The sequence below is a fragment of the Nylanderia fulva genome, unplaced genomic scaffold, assembly GCF_048542155.1.
Source record: "Nylanderia fulva isolate GAGA-0341 unplaced genomic scaffold, ASM4854215v1 Scaffold22, whole genome shotgun sequence".
NCBI classification, from domain to species: domain Eukaryota; kingdom Metazoa; phylum Arthropoda; class Insecta; order Hymenoptera; family Formicidae; genus Nylanderia; species Nylanderia fulva.
In genome coordinates, this window is record NW_028190285.1 from 2656091 (window position 1) to 2680639 (window position 24549).

Consider the following 24549-nt stretch of genomic DNA (forward strand, 5'->3'; position numbering starts at 1 on the left):
ATATCCGCAAGATTGTGTAACATTACAAAATGTGCGTATCTAGACGTATTAATTTAACGAGCTGCACATTTTTCGAGCTAAAATTACGGTCACAGAACGTATAATGTATTTCTTTATTGCTCTATTTCTTATCGTAAATCTTATGATATTTCGAGAATACATTTATATAAACGCAATACTTGTATAGCTTCTATGACGACGATTCAATGAGTCACATCCGTGATCATCGTGCGATGCACGTTTAATACGATTTGTATTTTGTATCTCACGTACGAGGAAAGTTTCATGGATCGGTATCGAGAATTCTCCCATAAAGTTGATCCGAAGGAAAAAAAAGCAAACCGGATGTAGGTATAATACGTATAAACGAGAAGGCGTTGACAAATACATTCGCGCTTTTACGAAACTCTTGTAAAGATGATGATAATTATGCAAACCGAAATTATAAATAAATATACATGATAACATTAAGGCAATTTAAGTAAGAATTAAAAAATATTTTTTTATAAAGTGTCATATTAAAATATTGAAATTTTGAATATATCTATTATAAAATTTTATTAAAATAAGATTTGCGTATTTGCAAAATATAAATAACAATTTTGGAATATATATTTTCTTTTAAATCTACAGCATTCGTGATATTTAAAATATTTTATAATTTTAAACTATGTGTACACCTTCAGAACTATCAGTTTATTTTTGTTAAGCAAAAATCAACTGCAAATTGATGGAAGAAACTGTGAATGAAGAACAAATCCAGGAACTCATAATGTTGTGTAATATCTTTTGCTGATCTTGAGAGTACGCTTAACTTATAGCGCCAGTTATAATTTCCAGACGTTTCCTTACATAAGTGTTATAACTTAAGAACGCATTTTTAATAGATTAATAGGATAACGTCGATAAGAATATTATTTTGCAAAGTTTATATGAAAGCACGTGGGTATGTCTTTTCTCAAAGACGTCAATATCATAAAATCAACTTGAGAGAATAAGATTGACAATTTCATTGTTTCCACAAACATTTTTTTTGATTGAGAAATGATATGGTGTAATACTAATCAAATTAGTATTCACGCAAATGGAACGCGACGAACGAGAAACTTTGCATCTTATGAGTAGATGAAGAGTATATTTCAAAAAAATGTTATACCGTGAGAACTATAAATGATCTAATTGCATAAAACTTGAATGTTTCTAAACTTAAGAATATTCGAATAGAAAATATTGGAAGTGCAATAAGCTGTCACTCTGTTTATTTTTTCTGCACTTTTTATTATATATTTATTTTTATAAATTATTAAAAAACTGAAAAAATGTATTCAATTATATCTATTAATACCACTATGTACTATGTGCATTATGCTTTAATTTTAAATTGCATCTAATAAGAAAAGAGTATCTAAAAATGTTTTTGGCACATACATCGCATTGCACATGAAATCTGCAATTATATACATCTTGACATGTTACATCTATAATATGTATGCACGCAAAGTATTGCCAAGATTTTGTAGCCGTGTACTACGTTAGGCCATTATCATAAGATGCGCGATTTAACGATTTTCTTCGTGCATCTCTCACGCGAGCAGATGCACGACGCGACGCGAATAAGGATTGATTAATAGACGATTAATCCCGCAAAAATGCGCTACAGTGATTAATGACGTGCGAGTTAGAGTCGATAATTAAGAGACGGATTTTTTTTATTTATCAACACAATAAATACATGCAATAAAATCAAATATAATTTAAATGTCAAGTAAAGATTTAGATATATATTATAATGCGCTATATATAGAAAATTAGATATATATATATATATAGCGCAAATTTAAAAAAATTATATTACATTCAGACATAATTTATTAAGCTAAGTCTTAAGTTTCTCTGAGGAAACTTACACTTGTAAATTGAGATATCCAAATTTATAGATACTCAAGAAAATTTTTATTAACGTTTAAGAAAAAAGAGAATTTTGAGATCGCATAATGAAGACTTGCAAGATTCTCATGGGAATCGTGGGGTGATATCGAGGTGTGGCGCTCGGCAAATTTATTAGCATTTCAATGGAAAATATTTACGCCTAAGCTTGCTAGACACGCATAACGCGACTAAAGCCGCGTGCAAAGAACCGATGGCAATAAATAATACTGCATGTTGTCTTATATCAAGAATGTATAAGCGAGGATTTTGTTAGAACAAAATTTCTCAGCATATAAATAAGATATAAAAAATTAATCACTTCATCTCAATTAAAAAAGATCTCTTTCTTTTTATAAAATAAATCCTTAATGACGGTTTCGAAACGTAAAATAGTAAAATAGTAATTTATAAGTTATTTTATATTAATAAAAAATTATAAAAGATCGTAAAATAATTATTAATGATTCTTCTCACAATTATTTCGTATAAAAACATTAAAAAAAATTTTTTTTTGTCACCATCTTTTTCCAAGCCGAGAACGAGTAGCGTTAGAAAAGATTGCACGTTGCAACAACATTGCGACGCAATTTGATCAGCATCGCAGCTGCTGATGCATGTGCAACACACGCAACATTGCGGCGTGTTTAGTTCACACGCACTTGAAACCGCGTCGTCGTCACGGCGAGAATATCTTATCACGGTGGGCTGTCAATGCGGAAATCTACTTTTACGGGAAGCTGTAATTTACTCTCTTCGCGGGAGAGGATGATTAGCAATAGGATGTTGTTACGGTGCGTTTCTCGTTTCTCCTTCTTATCCGTCTCTCAACACGCGACATCATTTTTCTTCCGGAGGGATCGTTCCAGCTCTTATTGTTGCGTGTGCAAAGTGCAACGGTATATACGGACCTTTATATCTCGCGTAAATATTCGCCACCGTAAACGTCGTCGTTCGTGTCTGACGAAAGCGTCAAATATTTAATTAGCACACGTATATTTAATTTTTAGAGGCAATTAAAAGAAAAATTTGTCGCAAAATATATATAAGACGTGTCTGAGAATAATCAAGTTATATCACATATAAATTTTGTGAAAAATTCCTCAAACTTATTCTTTCAATAAAAATATTACGGTATAATAATAACAATTTTCGAGCGATCGAAAACAAAGGAAAAAATTCAAGTTTAAAGAGAATATAAATAAAAAATATAACCATATTATTCGATTAATATCAATTGAAGTTCTTAATTAATACATGTATTTCGATTTAAAAAAATATATGACGTTAAAAATGCAAATAAATCAAATAATTGAAAACTTTCGAAACATCTTGTATTTTCAATAGACCCAGAATTATTATTCGTTTGTTTTAAAAGTGCATTTGAATCATTAATTGCTGCATTCTATCTATCACTAAAAAGAGAAATATGCTAAGCAATCTTGAACAAATCGTGTTGATTTATATGCAGATGCTTTTATGAGCTCTCCGAAATAGTAGAGCGAGATGTTAAGAGAAATACGAGGAAATGATTCAAAAGAGGTTGTAATAGTTTTAAATGATTTCGAAGAATTTTAGAGCATTTTCCTCAAATCTTGTAAAAAATATTGGAACTTTTTGTTATAAAAACACATACATATATTATATAATAAAATATTAAATAATTTATGATCAGCATCATACATATAAAAAAATTGTTCTTTTTTATTCTTTTTTAAATTAATTTGAGGAGCTTGCCTTTCATGATAATTAATAGTTTTATCGATGATATTCTTTCTCTCTCTTTCTTGATCGACAATTTTAATTCATTATACGCGATAATAAATTCTTCGTATTTTTTGCATATTTACCACTAATCATTAGTGCGAAGATTCAATGAAAGATATGTTTAACAATGTTGCGAATATCATCCATGCCGCGATCGCGATCGCGCTCGCGAGCTAATAAAGTTTTCCACTAGATTGATTGATTGCATAATGCGGCAACAACGGCGCGATTGTTAACGCGATAGCGACAGGCGGTTATGAATTATGACAGCGTTGCAAGCAATTTCAGCAAGTTTATATATGCGGCCAAATCGAGGGCAGGCATCAATTTCGCCTTCGTGGAACGCGTTCCAATTGCAAGACAAACATGTTGCACCCGCAATTGCGATCCTCTCCTTGCGAACATGACGATTTTAATCCTCGTGAACGAATTTTTCTCACGCCGTTACGTAAATAACGAGTTATCCGAGTGCATCTGTCGTTATTCGATAGATATGTATGTACCATATGTATCTCTAAATATGTGATATTTTCAAACATTTTCATATTTTCCTATCGTGCAATGATTCTTTTATATAATCTAAGCCATTAAAATATCTTCAAATAAATATCATCACTTTTATTGTATTTTTTAATATTATAAGAGAAATAATTAAATAATTGTGTGCTGTTATTTGTTAGTTTGACAATGTTAGAGATATGCATAAACATATGTTGGATGCAATTATATTAAAAATTATAATATAATATACTTATGCAATATGGCACGATTATCATTGCACAAGTTTATTTTTCACGGCAAGAATTAATAAATGCGCACTGAAAAAAAATTATTAAATTAATAAATATACATTTCAACATTACTGCCTAATAAATCCTTTGAAACAAATAAATATTTATCTGTTTGAAAAGAATTTTCTTATATCAAATAAATATTTTTCACATTAAATCAATATTATTATAGTTTCAAATAAACGATTTATCTATGTTATCTCAGATTTGACATCAAAATTGAGGAGATCTAATCGAAATTCTTTGCATATATCCCGTGACATTTTAAAATTGCAACTCGCAAAAAATTCGAGATAAATCGTGCCTAATGCGTTCGCATCTTTCAGTGCATTTTCATCGCCCTCACTTTTCCTCTATAATAAAGCGGATGGATAGAATTATTCGGCTGCCTGTTAATCGCATCTACGTGCAACCGCTTTGCTGCTTCGTCTTTAAGTACAACAGCGGTTCTTTCTCTCTCGTGTCTTTAGCGCGACAAAATTGCGAAACGTGTAATTTATAAGCGTGCCGCGGCATACGTCGTCCGTTGTTGTAGGTGGCTGCTTGTGTTGTATAATACCTAGGTAGGTAAGCGGTATACGGAGAGCAACGGTACAACCATTCGGCGAGGAGTGGCCATCGTTCATTGTTGCTGCAACAATGCACCGACGTGTGTCGCGACGACGATGCACTGTCCTTGTACCGCGCGACCCAGCATACGCGAAAAAAAAAGATGAGATAAAAGAGAGGAAAAAAGAAAAAGAGAAGAAAGAGGGCCGGGAGTTTCTCGTCTGTTAACCTTAATCATGACGAACTTTCCGGCCACCCACTATATACGGCGGCCCGATTACGCGAATAACGCGCTTTCTTCGCCGAATAACGTTGCGTAATCGGGACACGAGCGAGGGCCAAACGTCGCGAAGCGAGAGCGGTGCAACGAATGCATTATTACAAGCGACGCAATAAATCCTTCTCGTTCACGTAAGAGAGGTGCGAGTGACGAGCAAGACGAGTTAAGTGATTGTGAAAAGTAGCGACAAGTAAGAAATTAATATATAGGCGAATATAGTGATTCACATATAGGGTAATAACTAGTTGATTGGTTTAAAAAAAGTTAAAAAGCTAATAAGTTTTAACTTAGCTTATAGTTAACTTAAAATGTATTAATTTTTAACTATTTTTGATCTTAAACTTATTAACTTTTTTCCTAAATTAAATTTTTTTATCTCTGAATATCATTATTGTTTCTTTATATATGTTATAAACGTATTATTTTTAAATTAAAATATTATTAATTTTTATGTTTATTTGTCATCTCAATTGTAATTATACCAAAAAATATATTTCTATATAAAAATCAAAATTTCTTTGTTATTTGTTATTATATGTTTTAAATGAATTAACAAACAAAATTCTAATTTAATATAAAAAATATTTTTAAAAATTAAGTTAATTTAATCTTAACTTTAAGCGAGTTAATTTTTGGTTCATAAAACTTTTAACTCAACTTAGTTTAAAAAAAATCATTAACTTATCCAACCCTATGGCGATTCATCTTTGAGGATAAAATCGAAAAATCGCGAAGAAACTAAGATTAAAAAATTCTCGAATGGAAGTTTCGGAGAGTCTCGATTGGAAATTCGATGTTATTAAACGCATCACACAGTTTCACTCGGGCTGTTGACGCAATAATAGTCTTGCGTTCCGCTGTTATTGTTAGCGCATTCGAGTGATTTGAATTTCAATCTAGAAATAACAGCGCGCAGTCACAGGTAGATATATTTTTTTTTTTTTTTTTAGACGAGATGCGACGTGCACGTTTCGCGAATGCGCCTGGTCGTTGCATAACACGCCTCTCCTCTTCAAGGTTGGGCCAGCGGACCTAGACCGGCGTTCTCGGGGCCGTGTTACGCTTTGGGAATTACCGCGCTCGTTAGCGTACGAGAACAAAGCCGAAGTCCGCGGGTACGTTAATGTTTCCGGTCTCGCCACGCCGTTAAATCTTTCCCGTCCTCTTTCAGGAGACACGTGCTGATTTTAAACGATATTCTCGACAAAAAAAAACAACGAGCAGGAAACAAGTCGAGTTGTTAACACAAATTTATAACGCTGCGGCGGCCCATAACACTATACGCCTTTCATGTGGATAGTTTTTTTTTAATATCGCTTCTTTGTCAGCTAAAAGCAGATGCGGTATTTAAGAAATAAATTTTCGAAACTTCTAAATTTTGTTGCAGAAAATGCGACGAGATAAAATTTAACATTCTTTATTTACTTATTATATATATATATTTTTTTTCTCTAAAAAAATGTCTTTTAATGCTTCGAATAATAATGAAAAATTGCGTTTAAACAGTATAGGATCATTAAAAAATCGTCGGGTAATATAAAATAATTTTTCAAGGCATAATAAAAAGCGAGAGACCACAAATGTTCATGGATCAGTTAAACGAGTGACACATATAATATCCGTAATCGCATCGTATTTACTGGCATAAGCGAGTTCCTCCAAGGATCTTTAACTAACTAAGTGGCACCTCATATTAGACCACTTTGTGTGCCATCTTTAACCGTCATCCATTACGCACATAATCCAACACACAATGTCCGATCATGTGGGCAAAGAATGCACGACTGAGCTATTGTTTAATTCCGACGAATTATGATGATGATTCGACCATCGATCGAACATTAGAATGTCGATGGCACTGCTATTTCAATATAAAGTTTAAAGAGAACTCTCGCGATTATTAATATTTAAAGTATTAATATATATTAAATAACATACACTTAACACTGATATTACGGAGCAATATTAAAAAAATGACGAATAAAAATGTTAATAATTGTTGCACCGCATATATATTTATCCTCTCTACATTAAATGCTACATTTTACCGTCACGATACTCGATGTAAATTAGAGAGACTAATAACAGTACGAGCGACGCTGCTGATCAGCGATCTGGCAACAAAATCACGACACGCCAGTTAAATTGCACTGGAATTGACGCGCGTGGTAAGAAATGAACGAACTAATGCGATTTAATGATAGTGTCGGGAAAACGCGTCTCTCATACAATGGAGACATGTGCTGACGCCCACAGATTGATTCCGCGTGCGTAAATCATCCTTCACGGGTCGTAGTCGGTAGTTTGTAATTACTGCAATAATAATTATGATAGAAAAAGATACTCTCTGACATAACGAGCAAGCCCCTTACAAAGCGACAATTGATTTGATCGCCATCTCTCGCGGATCGTGAGTTTACGTAATCGCGTGTTTTCATGGTGACACTGAAATAAAAAATCCACGGTCCCTTTAATTCTCATGTATTTATTATTTGTGGAAACTCGTAAATAATTAAGAATTCCGACTTTATTTACAATAATTCTGGAATTTTTGATGGTTCAAATAAATAGTTCTGACCATTACAAGCAACGAAAATGTTTTAGAACAAACTGAGACACTAATTTCACGTGGCGTCTCACCTTTAAACTCGTAAATATGCATTTTTCGGGCAAATTAATTATTTAAAAAAACTTCTAAATGTTTTAATTATCAGAATTCTTTGAAAAGATACCATTTGTACATGTCAAAAAATAAGTATACGAGAACTGTTTTAGAGAAAACCGGACTCTTGAAAATTGACTGACGTATCACCTTTAAGCTCGAAAATATGCATTTTTCGGGCAAAATAATTATTTTAAAAAAATTTCTGTTTCAATTTATTATTAAAGCTTTTTGGAAATGCATCGTATGTACATGCCAAAAACTATACGAGAACTGTTTTAGAAAAAACAGAACTCTTGGCACTTTCGTTGCTTTAATGCTCAGAACTATTTACTTAAACTATCAGCAATTCTACTATTGTAAATGAGACGCCAACTTTACACAAATTTTTTTATGCAAACCCTACATAGAATACGCAGCAAGGATGAAATAAATCGCAAAGCATTATCGATATATAAAATGTGCAAATAAGTAAATAATTAATTATTAATTCTAATTTAATTGTAAGATTTTGTTTCGAGCAAAATATTGATATAGATGTAATAAAATGAGAAAAAAGGGTTATGATTAACAGAATTTTTACTAATAGATAATTATAATTTTTTCCTTATTAAAATGAACACAATTAAAAATTTTTTAGACTAAATTTACATAATTTCACATTTCACCACATCACTTATCATTTTATTGTTCCATTTATTATTATATCGCTACTTAGAATTTTTAAATATAAATTCAAAAGTATCATAGTAAAATCAAATTTTCAAGTAAAATATAGAAAATCGAGTGTCTCGAAAAAAATGTAATGTAATAAAAGTGCATTAAAATTAAAAAATAATTAATTATAGAAAATTAATTATTGTAATTTTAGATAGTTTCTGCTTTATTTCTCCTATAATTGTAAGAGATTGCGCCGCAAGCACTTGCGAGATAAGTATCACGCGAACCCACATCATCGATGTGCCTCGCGTCGCGTCGCATCGCGTCTTTGAACTACGCTATACGTCGTACATCGCGAATTATAGATCCTGGGGCCTGATCTTGCAGGCTGGTCACGACGCAAATAAACCGTACAACGCTTTTCCGCAGACCGAGCCTATAAGACTCGATTCCGAAATTTGACTTGCTAATAACGCTTGCGCGCGACTGGTTACCACTGGTACAGACGCACTGATAAGCTCGCGGACATGCTGGTGCTTTGCAAGTCTAATTCGGCAACGCGCGCGCCTGCCTGGCGGTTATTAATTATAGAGTTGCCGCCTTTCACGGATAGATTCGCGAGAAAGCAACTGCGAATTTATTTTGGAAAATTCTTGGAGGAGAATGTGTGAAAAATCTATAGGTATCAAAATCTTTTAATGGCGAAAATAAAATTCGAAAGCTCTATATCTTTCCCAAAACATTCTCAAGATGTCGAGCAGACTCAATGAAAAAAATTCCCTCAATTTTTCAGATTTTCCAAGACCAGAAATTCATTTTTTCCCTGACTTTTTAGTATTATTTTTTCCAAATATATAATTTACATATCTATATGATAAATCAATTCAATGTTAAATCATGAAATCCTTGAGATATTTTTGTTAAGAATGAAAAGGAAGTTAAAAAACAAAAATTTAAATCAATTATACAATCTGCATTATGTACGATAATCGAAACAAACATGTTCCTATAAACTATTTAAATAATCATCTTTTTTATTTATGTTATATCAAATTTTATAGTTTTATCTCTATTAAACACATTGAAATAAAATAACACGATGAAAATATAAATTAATAAACACGCTGTAGATGATCGATTTTTAACAACACAGAAAATTAGCGTGTTGGGAGTCAAGGAAAAGTTTATATTTATTTAATAAAAAATGTCAAATTATATTGAGACAAATGTAGAATAATGTGGAAAAATCCAGATAAATAGTAAAATTTCCTGTCTTTTCCCTGACAATTCCAGATTTATAAAATTCTCTGACAATGCCCGGTTTTCCAGATTTCTCTGACCGCTAGACACCCTGATTCTGATCCACGGATTGCTCAAATATTATTATATTTTATCTCGTCACTTTATAATCACGCGAGTGTGATTCTCGTCCTGTGTAAATCAGCTCGCGAGTGAACGTATCGCCAGGACTTTGCGAAAATAATCTTTAATAATGTCAGTCACACGCGCTAATTTGCGTCAGAGGAAATCGCGAGAAAACGGCATCGCTTAGCGCGACGAACAAATAAACGGATGTCGTATCGATTGGGAAAATAATCACGAATGAGTGCTTTATGAAGTTGAAGCCTGCACATTGATACTGTGGTTGACTTTACGATCTCGTGCAGCCAATGTGCAACAAATCAATCTTAAAATTTTATTCAACAATCAAATTTTGAAGATTTTAAGAAAACTTTGATTATCAAAGTTTTCTTAAAAATTAGAAAAAAAAGATTTTCAAGATATTATTGTAAAATTTTTAAATTCTTAAAAAACCTCTATGAGAGTTTAAAGATTTTTAACAATTCTAAAATTATGACTAACGATAATTTAAATAAATTCTAAAATTTCACCATAAAATTTTTTCAGAAATAAAGAGTTTGAATAAAAATCGAATATATTACCGGTTGTCTATATATTCTCCCACGCAAAATGTCAGTCATTTTCTCGTACAGTTACTTTCATCGTACATACGATTATGATGGGTTTATCGAGATCTGACAACTACTGTTACAGCATTCTATCGTATTATACATATTCCATCATTCTATCTCATTATTTATGTCAATTATTGTGTCCAATAACTCACAAAGTGTCCAACGCGACCTGGATAGCATAAGAATGATTCATAACTCGAATGCTGCGAGAATCCAAGATAAACGTGACCGTAGATTAATCAATTCGATTTTTGCATTCAATGTGTATATAAATTAGAAACCTTTCTATTTGTTCAAGAATTAATGAAGATAAAATCTCTATTTTGTCCAGTGATATATAATTATTAATATCTCACCATTTATCTTATAGCTAATTGTAAAATATATTTCGCTTTATAAACACATATTCGTCTTTTTAAATATATTTTATCAAAATACATATATTAAAAATATTGGGAAAAAGAAAAAGAGAAAAAAAGCTAAATTATTTAAAGTTTCAAAAATATATATATATAGAATTATAATGAATCAGGATTTCGACGCCAAAACAAACTAATAAAAATTATCAGTAAATTAAAATGTTAAATCGTGGATTTTGAACATGTAGAGATTTAACAGCACGACCTCAATTCCCTTTATGACGCCGCAGACACCGCGATGTTGACGAAACGCTTTTGTAAACGCGCCAGAAGCACCGTTTTTCCGTGATTATTTGGATTCTGGCGGACGACGTTTCTGCGTGAAGAGCACTACGTAAACACTTCTCTAAAGTGCGGCTTTACAACTTTAATGCTACGCGCATAAATCCATTTCGCGGGATAGGCAATCAAAAGAGCCGGAAGAGAGAGAAAGGCGTGTTAATGACAAAGAATTGAAATCTGCACGTAAAGAAAACCCAGCGTAGATAGTGCTTTCCAAATATATTACAAAAGTCACTCGAGATATACTTTAAAGTGTTGTCAATTTTTTTCGATAAAAAATGCATTAAAAGATTATATAAAATAATTTTTTTTCCAATTGTTTAAATCGTGATCTTTTTTTATTTTATTTAATTTAATACGTTACTAAAAAATAAATTGACTGAGATATTTTAATTTAATTTTATTACATAATATCGAAGATTATGGTTGCAATTACCGCAGGCTGTTGTACTCGATTCTTCGTCTTTTCTGTTCATTAAAGATTTAACAGCAGAAACGCGCGCTTGACACGGACTCGAGTTTGACTGGCAGCGAGTGCAATCTTGAGTTTCCCTGTGACATTGTACAAACAGAATGATGAAACGCCAGACCGATGCCAAGAGCATCTTTATTCTTTGATTATTTCGAGCCTGGCATGCTCGAAAGATCGAACGCAATCAAGTCTTAAACTCTCTTCCGAGAACCTCCGACTGTCACGTCATAAGGAACACTTTTGGTCTTTATATTTAACTGTTATTACATGCGCGCGCGCTAATTATTTTTTTCTTTTGCAGTTAATGCAATAGTATTAAATATCAAAGTTTTGCCAGATTATCTACTGTATGTATCATTTAATTTCATATATATAAAATATAAATATAATTATATATATATATTTTTTTTGCAATAATTTACTCTTATTTTTAAGATATACTAAAAACTTTATTGCTTGTAATTCCATAACTAATTGTAAATAAAAATGGAGACGCTCTTTTCTTATTACCAATTTTAATTTAATATAATTTATGTCTATTTTTATTTACTTTATCGTTTCTATTTTTGCAAGAGAAATGCACATTAATTACAGGCACATATATGGCTCCGCTTATTTTGCAATGCACTGACGTCTTCTCAATAAGGCCACAGGCGTGCAATTTCAATTCCGTATCCTGGCACTAAGTAAGAAACACGATATACATATACCGGAAACCCCGTGACGTCTGCGAACTGCCGCAACCCACGTATCCCTTAAACTTTACATAAGTGAGAGAGAGAAAGAGAAAAAAGGAGGAAAAGAGAGGAAAGCACAGAAGAGATTTGTTGTACTTTACTGAATAAACGCATATAAGCTAATAAATATTTGCCACTGAGAATTTGAATAAATTATAATTTAGATCGAATCACTTTTCCTATTTATATTTTTCATATTATAAATTATTTCTTTTTAAAAAATAATATATTTTAAATGTTAGTATTCAAAAATAGAATGTAAAACATTTTTCAAAAATGTTTTCCGAGGACACATTTATTGATAGATAAAATAGAGAAAGAATCTAATTCGAATTTGGCCCTTTAAATAGACGAACCGTCTTTGCTCATGACGACTATTTTAGGATCACTTTGACTCTCGAAATAAAATCTATGATTCACGCCACTGTGTTTCATTTGAATGTCACCGAATAAAAAAACAAAATAGCAATTCAAAAGTCTCATTATTGCAACCAAATTCAATTTGTTATATGTAATTTTATGAAAAGCTTACATAATTAACTGCAATTTTAAAGCTTTATATTTTTATAATTTTAGAATAATTTTATAATATAAATTTAGAACTAATTTTGCGTTTTCAATAATTTATAATTTTTAAAAATTATAAAATTAGTTTTGAATTAATTACAATTCTCTAAAGTATTATAATAATAATTTTTGTTGTAATAAGGAAGCATCTTTTTTATACATGAATAAGAAATAAAAACAGTAGCAACGATATTATCAGATAGAATAAATATCAATGCAACATCGATTAAACCTGATTATAAATCAAAGTCAGTTATGTGACGGCATAATTATCGAACATTATCGATGTGTCAGACGAAAAAGAAATTGCTATCGATCGCGAATAAATTAATGTCAGTACGAATATCGATGAGAAACGAGATCATCCAAGATCAGGATCTCGCTTCGAGACACGATTGCAAATGAATTTATTAAATCGATCGACTTGTAAATTTCGTATGCGAAAAAAAGGATCGGAGACACGAGATAGGATGAAATCGCACACCATCACGCACATTTGTATCAATATGCATTTGCGCACGCGTGCAGCATCATTTGAATAGTCGTTATTAAGTAGGCTCTAAGAAATCAAAATCCCATAGATAATCTTTGGATATATTAACTTTCCAATCAAGTCTTTACGAACGTTTTTTGTAAAAAAATAGACATAAATAGACCAATGAATAAATAAATGAAGTCTCTCTTATCAGTTAATTAAGAAATCGTGTAATCCTCCATTAGAAATCCTTTAATTTAAATAAATCATAAATTTCACACGCGCGATTTATTAATTTGGATTACATGGCAAAATTGTAAAAATAATTTATTCAGTAAATATAATTTTATTGCGATTGACAAATTAATGACACTGCGTCTGCTATATTATAACATATATTAAAGCCATTTTTGCAAATATTTAATTATTGATAATTTTTTACAAATATAATAAAATTCGTTCCTGTCGTTTAACTTGACCTTAAAATTATTTTTTCAGAAAGCAATTCTCAACACATTTAAAAAAATGCATTTCTAAAAAAAATGCAAAATTTTAACAGAAGAAATATATTTGCTGATATAATTTTTTTTCTCGAATCGAGCTACCCTCTCTCCTAATTTTAATTTTTTTCTATTCTTAAAGGGAACGAAAAAGGGAATCGCCATGTGGGCCGACGGGAAATCCGAAAGATTGCCGGGATTTACAACCGGTCGGCTGCGATCACTTTAAATCACGTCCGGTCGCCCACGCGAGAGCGAGTGAACGTATAATATGCGCGCGAGTGAAACGAGCGAACACGATTTCATTCATGCGCGACCCACTTAAATTTCATTCATTTCGATCGGCACGAGCCTTCTCGTCGGTACGTTATACCGGTCCGCCTTTCTCTCGATCTGCCTGTCTGCTCTGTGAAAACCTGCATTGCGAGTCGACGCGATATTTTACCGAACATGACGTATCGAAAAAATGTCAATTCTGCATCGAAAAGTTAACGTTATAACTTAAATATCGCTGTGTTTAAATCGATACTGACAATGAGAGAGAGAGAGAGAGAGAGAGAAATATTTTAAAGCTTAAAAGATCACTGCTTTCCCCCAAGCAAAGTTTTATTTTTAGTAATAACATATGTATACCTATGTTTCAAGAAGTCAATTTAATGTTATTAAAAATGAGCAAAATTCAAATTTTATTTTTAAAAATATTTAAGTATCTTTAAGTTGGAAGCAACATAGAAATTTTGGGAGACAAGCGTAAAAAAATCATAAAAAATTACATACATATTAATAATACAATACATTTTTTTCAACAAATTAATAATAATATTTAAAAATTATAAGAATCGTTTTTATTTATCTATGCGTTACTCTGACAGTGTATCCGTCTATCATTGGTGTAGCATCTACAGGATAAGAAGTTGCTAATAAAACAATATACGAAACCGCAATGCAGACAGCTGATCGGATGCTATTTACAAACGTCATAATAATACATGATTACAATGAACATAAATTTAAATTATATGTTAATTATCTGAAAAAATATCTAAATTGTGTGCTAACTTGTGATAACTTTTATCGCTCATTTTTATTTGATTATTTTAAATTTCCTTATATATGCGTGCAAGAATTTTATGACGATATAACACATATCTAGAGTTAATATTTATTCTCGTGTAAATAACAATGGCAACTGCCCTTCGAGATTACGCTGAGAAAAAACAGATTATCGATTGTCCGGTTGTGAAACTTGGGATCAATGATCAAAGAGATTGCAAACCGATGAAGCGTGGCTAATCTTAATCATCGATAATTATGATGATAATTACGTTTGCACATGGATTGAACGGTTCTTAGTTATTTGCTTGCTACTTTCGCTCTCGCCAACCGATCATATAACCATTGTGTGCAATAACAACACCTCGACGGGAATCAATTGATTCCTGGAGTAATTTGCATGAACTATCACGGCCGTGTTCTCCTCGAAAAAAAAATACATCTCAACCATTTAAAATAATTACGCATATTTTTTTCAGTCGACTCCATAATTTGTCGCTATTAGCGCCGCTATTATATTTATCTCGCTATTTCCCCCGCTCTTTCTCGCAACAAATTGATCGAATATAGTAGATACTCAAACTCTTCAACATATGATTAATCTTCGTCCTTATAAGAAAATGGTGCTAAATTGTAATTGCATTGCAATTAGAGACTCAGCTTCTCGTTCGCGCACTGTTACATAATTGTAATGGCGCGATTGTAGCAGTCTAATTTATTCATCATTAATGATCGTCGTATTAATAACAAACCGCAGTCCAATAAATGGAAAATTTTTATTTTCTGTAGTTCAATATTGCGTGAATTCTCAATGGCGTGCATATATTTAGATATTTAAATATACAATAATAATCGTACAAATTCTTAGCTTAATTATAATATCTTAAAAATGCTCAAAATCTATGACATTATAATAGCTTCCACACATAGTATAATAAGACTATTAATCAACGTCAACTTCCTTTTCGCATAAACTTCACATAAACAATTAAACATCGAATAGTAATAAGCAATATCTATGGATATTTTTAAAATAGTTTCGAGAGATTTAAAAAAAAAATTAATCAATTAAATTTAATTTTAAAATTTAATTACTAACATTTAAAGAGAAAGAGATATCAAAATAAAAATGTACAAATTTTTTTTCATCGACACGTTCTCTTTCGCAATCGTATAAACAGCTTAAGTAAATAATAATTATCAAAACAAATGCCGATCGTATCGCTGGGAAAAATTGATTTTATTACAGCACCTGCGTTAATGGAAATTCGAATAGAAGTTTATCTGATCGCGCATGTTGCATTTGCAACATTCAATCAAAAGCGTTACATTAATACTTGTCAGTGCAACCTTTTAAGTCTCACCTCTCATTAGTATAATTTTAGACTTTGCGTTAAAAATGCCACGCAATTATACGATGATGGAGGGGAATCGTCATTGTTCGCAATCGCGATTAGAGATCGAGACTCGATATGTGAGATCTCCTTGATTCTTCTTCTGATTATGAGACACATTTCTTATTCGAAACACTTGTCTCTCTTAATCTCGTCATCTTGTTACACGACTTACGCATTAATAATTACATCGACGCCAACAAGATCAAGATCTTCTCTCTCTCGTGGTTTTAGCGCCAAAGATAGAACATAACTCGCGTATTAGGTTAAAGGTCGGAATATATTAATCAATTTTCCTCCATCGATTTATCATTGATGCCACGGAAGACTACTCATCAATGATTATATCAGCTGTTTGTGTTTACAAGCGCTACCAAGATAATTTCACTTTTCTTTTACACGAGATTTATGAAAAGGAATTTGACATTGATTAATAGTCTTATTGTACTATGTGTTAAAAATATTATAATGTCGTAGATTTTAAGCATTTTTAATATATTATAATTAAGATATGTGTATGTAATTAGAAACATGTATGTAAACATTTCATGACGGATTTATTTCTTCTAAAAAATTATACTAATGCTATAATTTATTAAACATGTGTGAATTGCCTGATAAACTAATTTCTATCAGTTATCAATTATTAAAATTAAAAACTCGGAAACAGTTTAAAAAAGAGAGAATTTACTTATATAATATCTTTTAATACACTGATATAAAAAATTATTCGATTGCCTCTTGTCTCTTAAAATGAGATTTATGAAATCTAGAGAGTCTATTTAAATAAAATCACTCTTCAACAAGCTATATAACTCGCCACTTTGACGTTAAAACTCATTCAATAATCACGTCGTCCATAAAATGCCATGCATGACGGTCATACCTAAGGAGTGACCGGAGGAAAATTGTCATTAGTGTTTAGCCATCGTGTGTTTCCATCCCGAATCTCATAAATAATTCAAAACGCCGCGGGCGCGATTTTTATTAGTTTCGCATGAAAAAAAGACGGAAAAATAATAACGATGGAAATATCGGCCAAGGCCGACGCCACTATCCGATGTGGGCGGCATATTTGCAACGTTAAATGCACGTTAATGACGCATCGCCGGCGGCTCCCGATTTTTTTTTAAAATCACCGTCCGTTCGATTCGCATAACGTCGGACATCGCCGCGGATTTGTGATTCGTGAATGATAACGAGCGCGTCTCCATTTTACGAGTAGATACGAATACCACGAAATGAAGATAAGAATAAGATATAGAAATAATTTTTCAAAAAAGATATCTCAAATTCGATTGCGCAGTCTTTTTTAAAATCGTTTGCAGATGTTTGTAGTGATTTTCGTTTGTAATTGCATGCGGTTTAAAAATTACAATCGTTTAAAAAATTGTCAAAAATAATTTTGTCAATTTTCAAGATTTTTTAACTCTGCTTTTTTTCTCTCAATATTAAATATTAATTTCCATTACTACAAATAACTAAAAACGAGCCTGAATCACCTGGAAAAAACAGATATGACAAATCTTTCGGATTGAAAATTTCACTATTGACCATTTCTTTAAACAATTGCAAATTTAAAACCGTGCAACTACAAACAAAACGAAAATTATTACAAACAACTACAAATAATTCTACAAAAAAAGACTGCACATGCGGAAAAGAAATATTTCAAAGTGAGGTGACTTTTTAATTTTTTCACTTTAAGATCGACATCGATCTATCTTCGCTTAAAGACTTGCTCGAAGTTAAAAGTTTAGGATTTCTCAAATTCGATTGCGCAGTCTTTCTTAGAATCGTTTGCATTTGTTTGTGGTAATTTTTGTTTTGCAGTTGCACGGTTTAGAAATTACATTAAAAAAATTACATTAAAAAAAATTGTCAAAACTGATTTTCGTCAATTTCAAAGATTTTTTAAATCTGCTTTTTCTCTCAAAATTAAATGTCGATTTTGATTACTACAATTAAAAACAAGTAATTAAAAACAAGTTTGAATTACCTGGAAAAAGCAGATATGAAAAATCTTTAAGTTTGATCAATTATCACAATCGACCATTTCTTTAAACAATTGCAAATTCAAAACCGTGCAACTACAAACAAAACAAAAATTACTACAACCAACTACAAACGATTCTAACAAAAAAAAACTGCACATGCGGATTTGAAATATTTCAAAATGAGGTGACTTTAATTTTTTCGCTTTAAGATCGACATCGATCTATCTCCGCTTAAAGACTTGCTCGAAGTTAGAAGTTTAAGATATCTCAAATTCGCGTATTCAGCTATCATGTAAATCTGTCATGTAACTTTCAAAATATTAATTTTATATTTTTTAATGGCACTACAAACGAAATTATTGTTACTAGAATCAACTACAAACGATTCTAGAAAAGACTGTGCAAGCGGATTTGAGCTATCGTAAAGTCGTGCTAGTCATTTAAAATTTTTAATTGATAAAACTCTAAATAAAGTGCTATATATTATTTTCTGTATTAAACAATGAATTTTTAAAAAATCGTGCGCTAATTTTTAAGTTCATATATTAGTTGCACACACCTATATACGCAAATGTCATAGAACGCACATACAATTGACATATTCATTTTAATAGCATTACGATCGATATCTATCTATCTAGCCTATTGATCGATGCAAACAGAAATAAAAATATTACGTACATCACTAAACTTCCGACATTTGCAATGTAAATTATCGGTCACGTTTATATGAGAGGTTTAATCGTTGTCGATAATCTGTAGTGTGGGCGAGTCATTATCGCACAGATATGAAAAGTGCAAATTGGTCAACGTTAATAACACATTACTGTCGGCTATTTTTGAAAACACGAACACCGTTCACATGTCGATTTCTGTACATGCCGCTTCATTAAACATTCCAAGGAGAACTAATGATATCGCAAATGCGTGTTTAGCTCTAATTTACAATGTTCTTTGATTATAATGTACGAATGCTTTTGTTTTTTTTCTCTTACGACTCATTCCAGTTCATTCTTGTGTGACTGATGACTGATCGGTTGCATTTAGTATACAATCACATTTATTATTTTGCAATCGATGCACAGAAAAGAATTTGTTAACTTGACTAAACCTTTCAACTAAATCACTATATTTTGTTAAATCAACATATATTAATACTTAAGTCAAATTTACGTTTTGTTAAATTTAATATGTTATATTTAATTTAAATATTTTTATAGATTCAATTAACAAAATAATATTTAATTGAAAGGCTTAGTCAAGTTAACAGTTTTTTTCAGTGTGTAATTCAATTTTAAATGCAAGAATGCTTAACTACATTATTGATATTTACTATTAATCGATCGAGATTTTGCGTTTTACTAAAATCATTATTTTAATAAACATGCAAAATATAACTTCAACATGATAAATTAATATTCTCACGATATATCAACATTTTATCAGGATATGGATTTATATAAATCTATTATATTATCTAACTCTTTCAACTATTATAAATATTATTTTGTTAATTGAACGTATAAAAATATTTAAATTAAATATAACATATTAAATCCAACAAAACGTATATTTAACTTAAATGCCTACTATATGTTCAATTAACAAAATAGTAATTTAGTTGAAAAGTTTGATCAAGTTAAAAATTTTTTTTATTTATATCTTAGATATCAATTTGCATCTTACATAGCAGCGATATCAGTGTTTTGCAAACATTGACCATGACTTGATTTAGCAATATTCGGTCTTATGCATTTATAGTCAGCAATTGCAAACAGGATAATTGAATCGTAAAAAACTGATTGAACTTCGTCGTTAAACACGACACTCATAGACGAGCGCGTGGAAAAATATCCGGTGACTATTTTTACGACGGTTTAATAATCGACAGTTAGGTCAAAAGAGCGTCTGCAAAATCGGAAGGCAAATTGATACTGATAATGCGGAATAAGCGCGCGTGTTATCACGATCATCTCTCGTCCGGAATTCCCCGAACATTTTGTTCGCTATTTGCGCGACTCAAGTCGGTTTATTATTACCAATCGTGAGTACGTAATCTCCAGACCTGATAAGCCCATCCCTTATTTGCATCATTACCGCGCAAAATCTTTAGATATAAAAATATATGTATATACATGAGTATAAAAATATATAAAAATACATGAGTATAAAAATATATAAACGAGGCGATGAAGATAATTCTAAACTCATTTCATAAATTAATGTACATCATATCTTTTTACGTATGTTAATGATGGAAATATTATAAAGTAAGATCAATTTCATAAATTTGATAGTATTATTAATGCGCAACTTTAATTGCGCTGTTTTTAGACAAAGAATATTTTTTATGAAGCTTTAAAATGCCATATAAAATATAAAATGCTAAATAAAAATGTTAAAAAAGTAATTTGATGTTATAAAATACTATTTCAATAAAAATTTTAACGCGCACATGCCCTGAAAAAAAATATGTTAACTTGACTAAATCTTTCACAACTAATTATTTTAAAAACACAATATACACTAAATATTATTTTGTTAATTAAACATATAAATATTTTTATATTTAAATTAAATATAACATTAAATCTAACAGGACGTACATTTGACTTAGATACTAATATATGTTCAATTAGCAAAATAGTAATTAGTTGAAAGGTTTAGTCAAGTTAACACATTTTTTTCAGTGTGCAATTTATTCACGCACACATTACCGAGACACGCATGCGTCGCGGTAATTTGCAAAATAAAAATATTTTATCTCATGCACGAACGACACCGATAAGTCTCCTGCGAAGGTGAAAGGGAATTGCGTGTTTAAAGCTTATATATAGGAAAAAGAACCGGTTTCCCTTACGTTTGCGACGCACTTCTTGCATCGAAAACAATGCTCTTATTCGAGGAATTCAAGATTGTTCAAATAATCATATATAGATAACAAACCTCTGATAATACAGGCATGTCAAAATGGGAAGTGCGAACTACGGAAATATGAATAAAAAAGTATATATCTAAACTGTTATATGTATCGACGTACCAAACGAGTCCTGTAATTCGGAGGCGCATGATGACCGACGTTCCTTCGAAGCTGCTTGACAGCTCTCGGCGATGCTGTGGTATGCATTGTCTCTTTCCTCGGATCTCTTCTCGATCACTGATTCATCACTTCACTATATATCACTCGCTCGCGACGAACTACGTCTGTATGTTATTGTCTCTACGTAAACACACGCGCACTTTGATTGTATTGAGATGAGGAAAAACGATAAACCGTAGACACGCGGAAATCGTAACGAAACAATATCACATTACCGAATATGTCGCACACGTGTGTCTAATCGCGACAAGTTCACGAAATTTTCGAGTCAACGTATGCATGTGTGTATATATATATACATTTTTCTATTAATATTTCATCACAATATACATATATTTATGTATAAAATATTATAAATTTATTATATAATTTTATGTATATTTATAATATATACATATTTCGCGCGACGTAAAAAGAGTCTGTCGAACAAATTTCGAAAACAATACCTTCACGCGTCGCCGCGGAATACATAAGTCGGCATCTCGACAAATAGACGACGCGTCGCGCACTGCGTTGTTACGTCACACTCGCGAAAGGTCACCGGCTCCGCTCGCTCACCCACGTGCCTCGCTCGCGCCAAAACGACTCGAACTCATCTCCCGCGCGCGTGACACTCCGACTCGCGGCTCACTTCACACCGACGCGCGAACACATAAGACGCGTCGCTCACTTCATACCGATGCGCGACGTCCCCGAGGACGCGTAACCCGATACATTCGATATCACGCGGTACCAGCGCGTCACCCGACACTAAAAATCGCTTTCCCGCGCGCGCTCGCGATGACAGATGACACTTGTCAGATCGACGAACCGGATTATGCGGCGATTATGTGTACGCTCGCGCGAGAAAAGCGCGCGGACTCGTCGTCTCGATATGGCCGCCGACACTGCACTGAAGTCCGCGGGTTCGTGAGAGCGAAGCGAGCTTCACTTTCGATGTATCCCGAGGCGCCCGCTCGACGACGAGAGCGTCGCCTACGTCGGCGTCGACGCCGACGCGACCAGCATCTCAATGTCGAGTTTATTAGACAGACGTGTTTAGGACGAAAAATCGCGGAGAATTATTTATACCTCGACTCGTCGCGGCGGAGATCCCGGGGAGACTTCGCGGAATCTTGAAGCTTGCGGATATACATGATGGCGTTTTTTCGAAAAACAGATACCGCAGCGCCATCTATCGGATTTTGCACTTATTTATTTCTTTATATATATATATATATATTCATTTCTTTCTATTATATTTTTAATTGCACTGTATTATGTATTATGTGCCTTTTATGCTTGAAATAAAACAATGTACGAGTAAGAGAGGGGAAATTATGCTCTGAAAAATAGAAAATATAATTCGGAAAAGGCAGATTTTGCTACGAAATGTGTCACGAAACATCTGAGCGAGCGAAAAAATCATTGACACGACGAGAATAGCGTAACTTTGTTAACTAACGATCGAAATAATACTCTCGTTTCAACTAGAATATCTCAATTAATATTAATTATGAAACAAATATTACACACACACACGCAATGATAACTCGATAAAGAAAGTGATTTGCTCATGGACGAATAACTAATTGCTACCTGGGTTTAATTTATGAATATAATAATTATATACGATAATTGCATTTAAAGTAATAATTTAAAGTAGATTTAAAATATACTCTTTTTTAATTTAAATTAATATGTTATCATCACTAAGCAATGATTTCAATTAAGAATAGTAAAAACATTATAATATTACATATATATGAGAAAAATTCTTATTACTTTAGAACAAACTTCAGAATTGCGTTCGAAAATCTGTCCGCCAAGGCGCAGACTTTGACCGACCAATCAGAGGCCGCGGATCCCTGCGTCCTGATTGGTCAATCGAGCGCTTCGCCCTACGCGGACAAATTTCAGATGCTGCCATCTATCTACATTTCGCATTGTTCGCGAGCAACATTCCCGCGCTTGTCGCCGCTCCGGTCCACGAAAGTGCAAAGTGTGAGTATGAATTATTGTCATTACACAATTAATTACCGCCCGAATCCGATCGCGTCGCGTGTCCGGGCATCGGGAATCCCGAAATTGACCTCGTCGACCTCGAATTCACTCGACATTTGTCTCCTCGAAATCATGTCATGTCGTGACTTCGACTCGAGTCGCGACAGCACGAGCGCGAGCATTAATTAGTGTCTTCACGTCGTTAATTAATTATCAAATCGGGTTGCGTCGAGTGTTCTGACAGCGTGATCGCGATTTTCTGCCCGAAATTGATCTCGCCGGCCGTAAATCTCGTTGAATAATCGTTCTTCCAAAGTGTCCCCTTTTCCCCATGCTCCAATGGTGAGTTATGACGCGTTTGACGTCACAGCTACAGTTTGCTCTGAAAGTTGCATCAATTAAAGAGGATGGATCGCGAGAATCACCGGCTGCGCTTTCGACGCGAATTTTCGGGGTTTTTTCGACGTTGTCGATCGTCTTCTAAGCGAGAAATTGTGCGTTTCCGGTCGTATTTTCGGATTATCGTTCCGCTGTAATTAAAGCTCGTAATTTGTGCAAAAAATTTCATCGACTACGACTACGGTTACGCCGCCATAATATCATTGTTATATCTTCCTATCGTACGTTGACTTGAAAATTTTATTGTGAATTGTCGAAAATATTTAACAAAGAGCGAAAAGAACATATATGAATTGTATATTATCGAAATACGCGACGATTGCGAATGTATATGGTGTTTCCATAATTATCATATTTATATATTTTACAGATTACGAAAAAGTAACGCGACTGGAAAGTTTTGTGAACAATTCCTGAAACAGAGGCTGATTTTCTACAGGAAAAATAAAGCGAGGAAGCTGGACTATGCTGCATGACAATGAGACCAGAAAAGAATAGTCGAAATGTGAGTCAAATTATTTATTCTACTGTTTATTGATTTAATTGATTTATTGATTTAT

The 24549-nt window shown here is 32.5% G+C and overlaps 1 protein-coding gene across 1 annotated transcript in view; it reads right to left on the reverse strand.

The window, feature by feature from the left end:
- Sarm (sterile alpha and armadillo motif) overlaps positions 1-22699 on the reverse strand; it is an 85324-nt gene extending 62625 nt beyond the window's left edge. The window contains exon 1 of the mRNA XM_085482772.1: positions 21548-22699. Coding sequence (XP_085338898.1) covers positions 21548-21634 — 87 coding nt within the window. The 5' untranslated portion in view covers positions 21635-22699. The remainder of the gene's footprint in view (positions 1-21547) is intronic.
- Positions 22700-24549: the final 1850 nt, after the last annotated feature.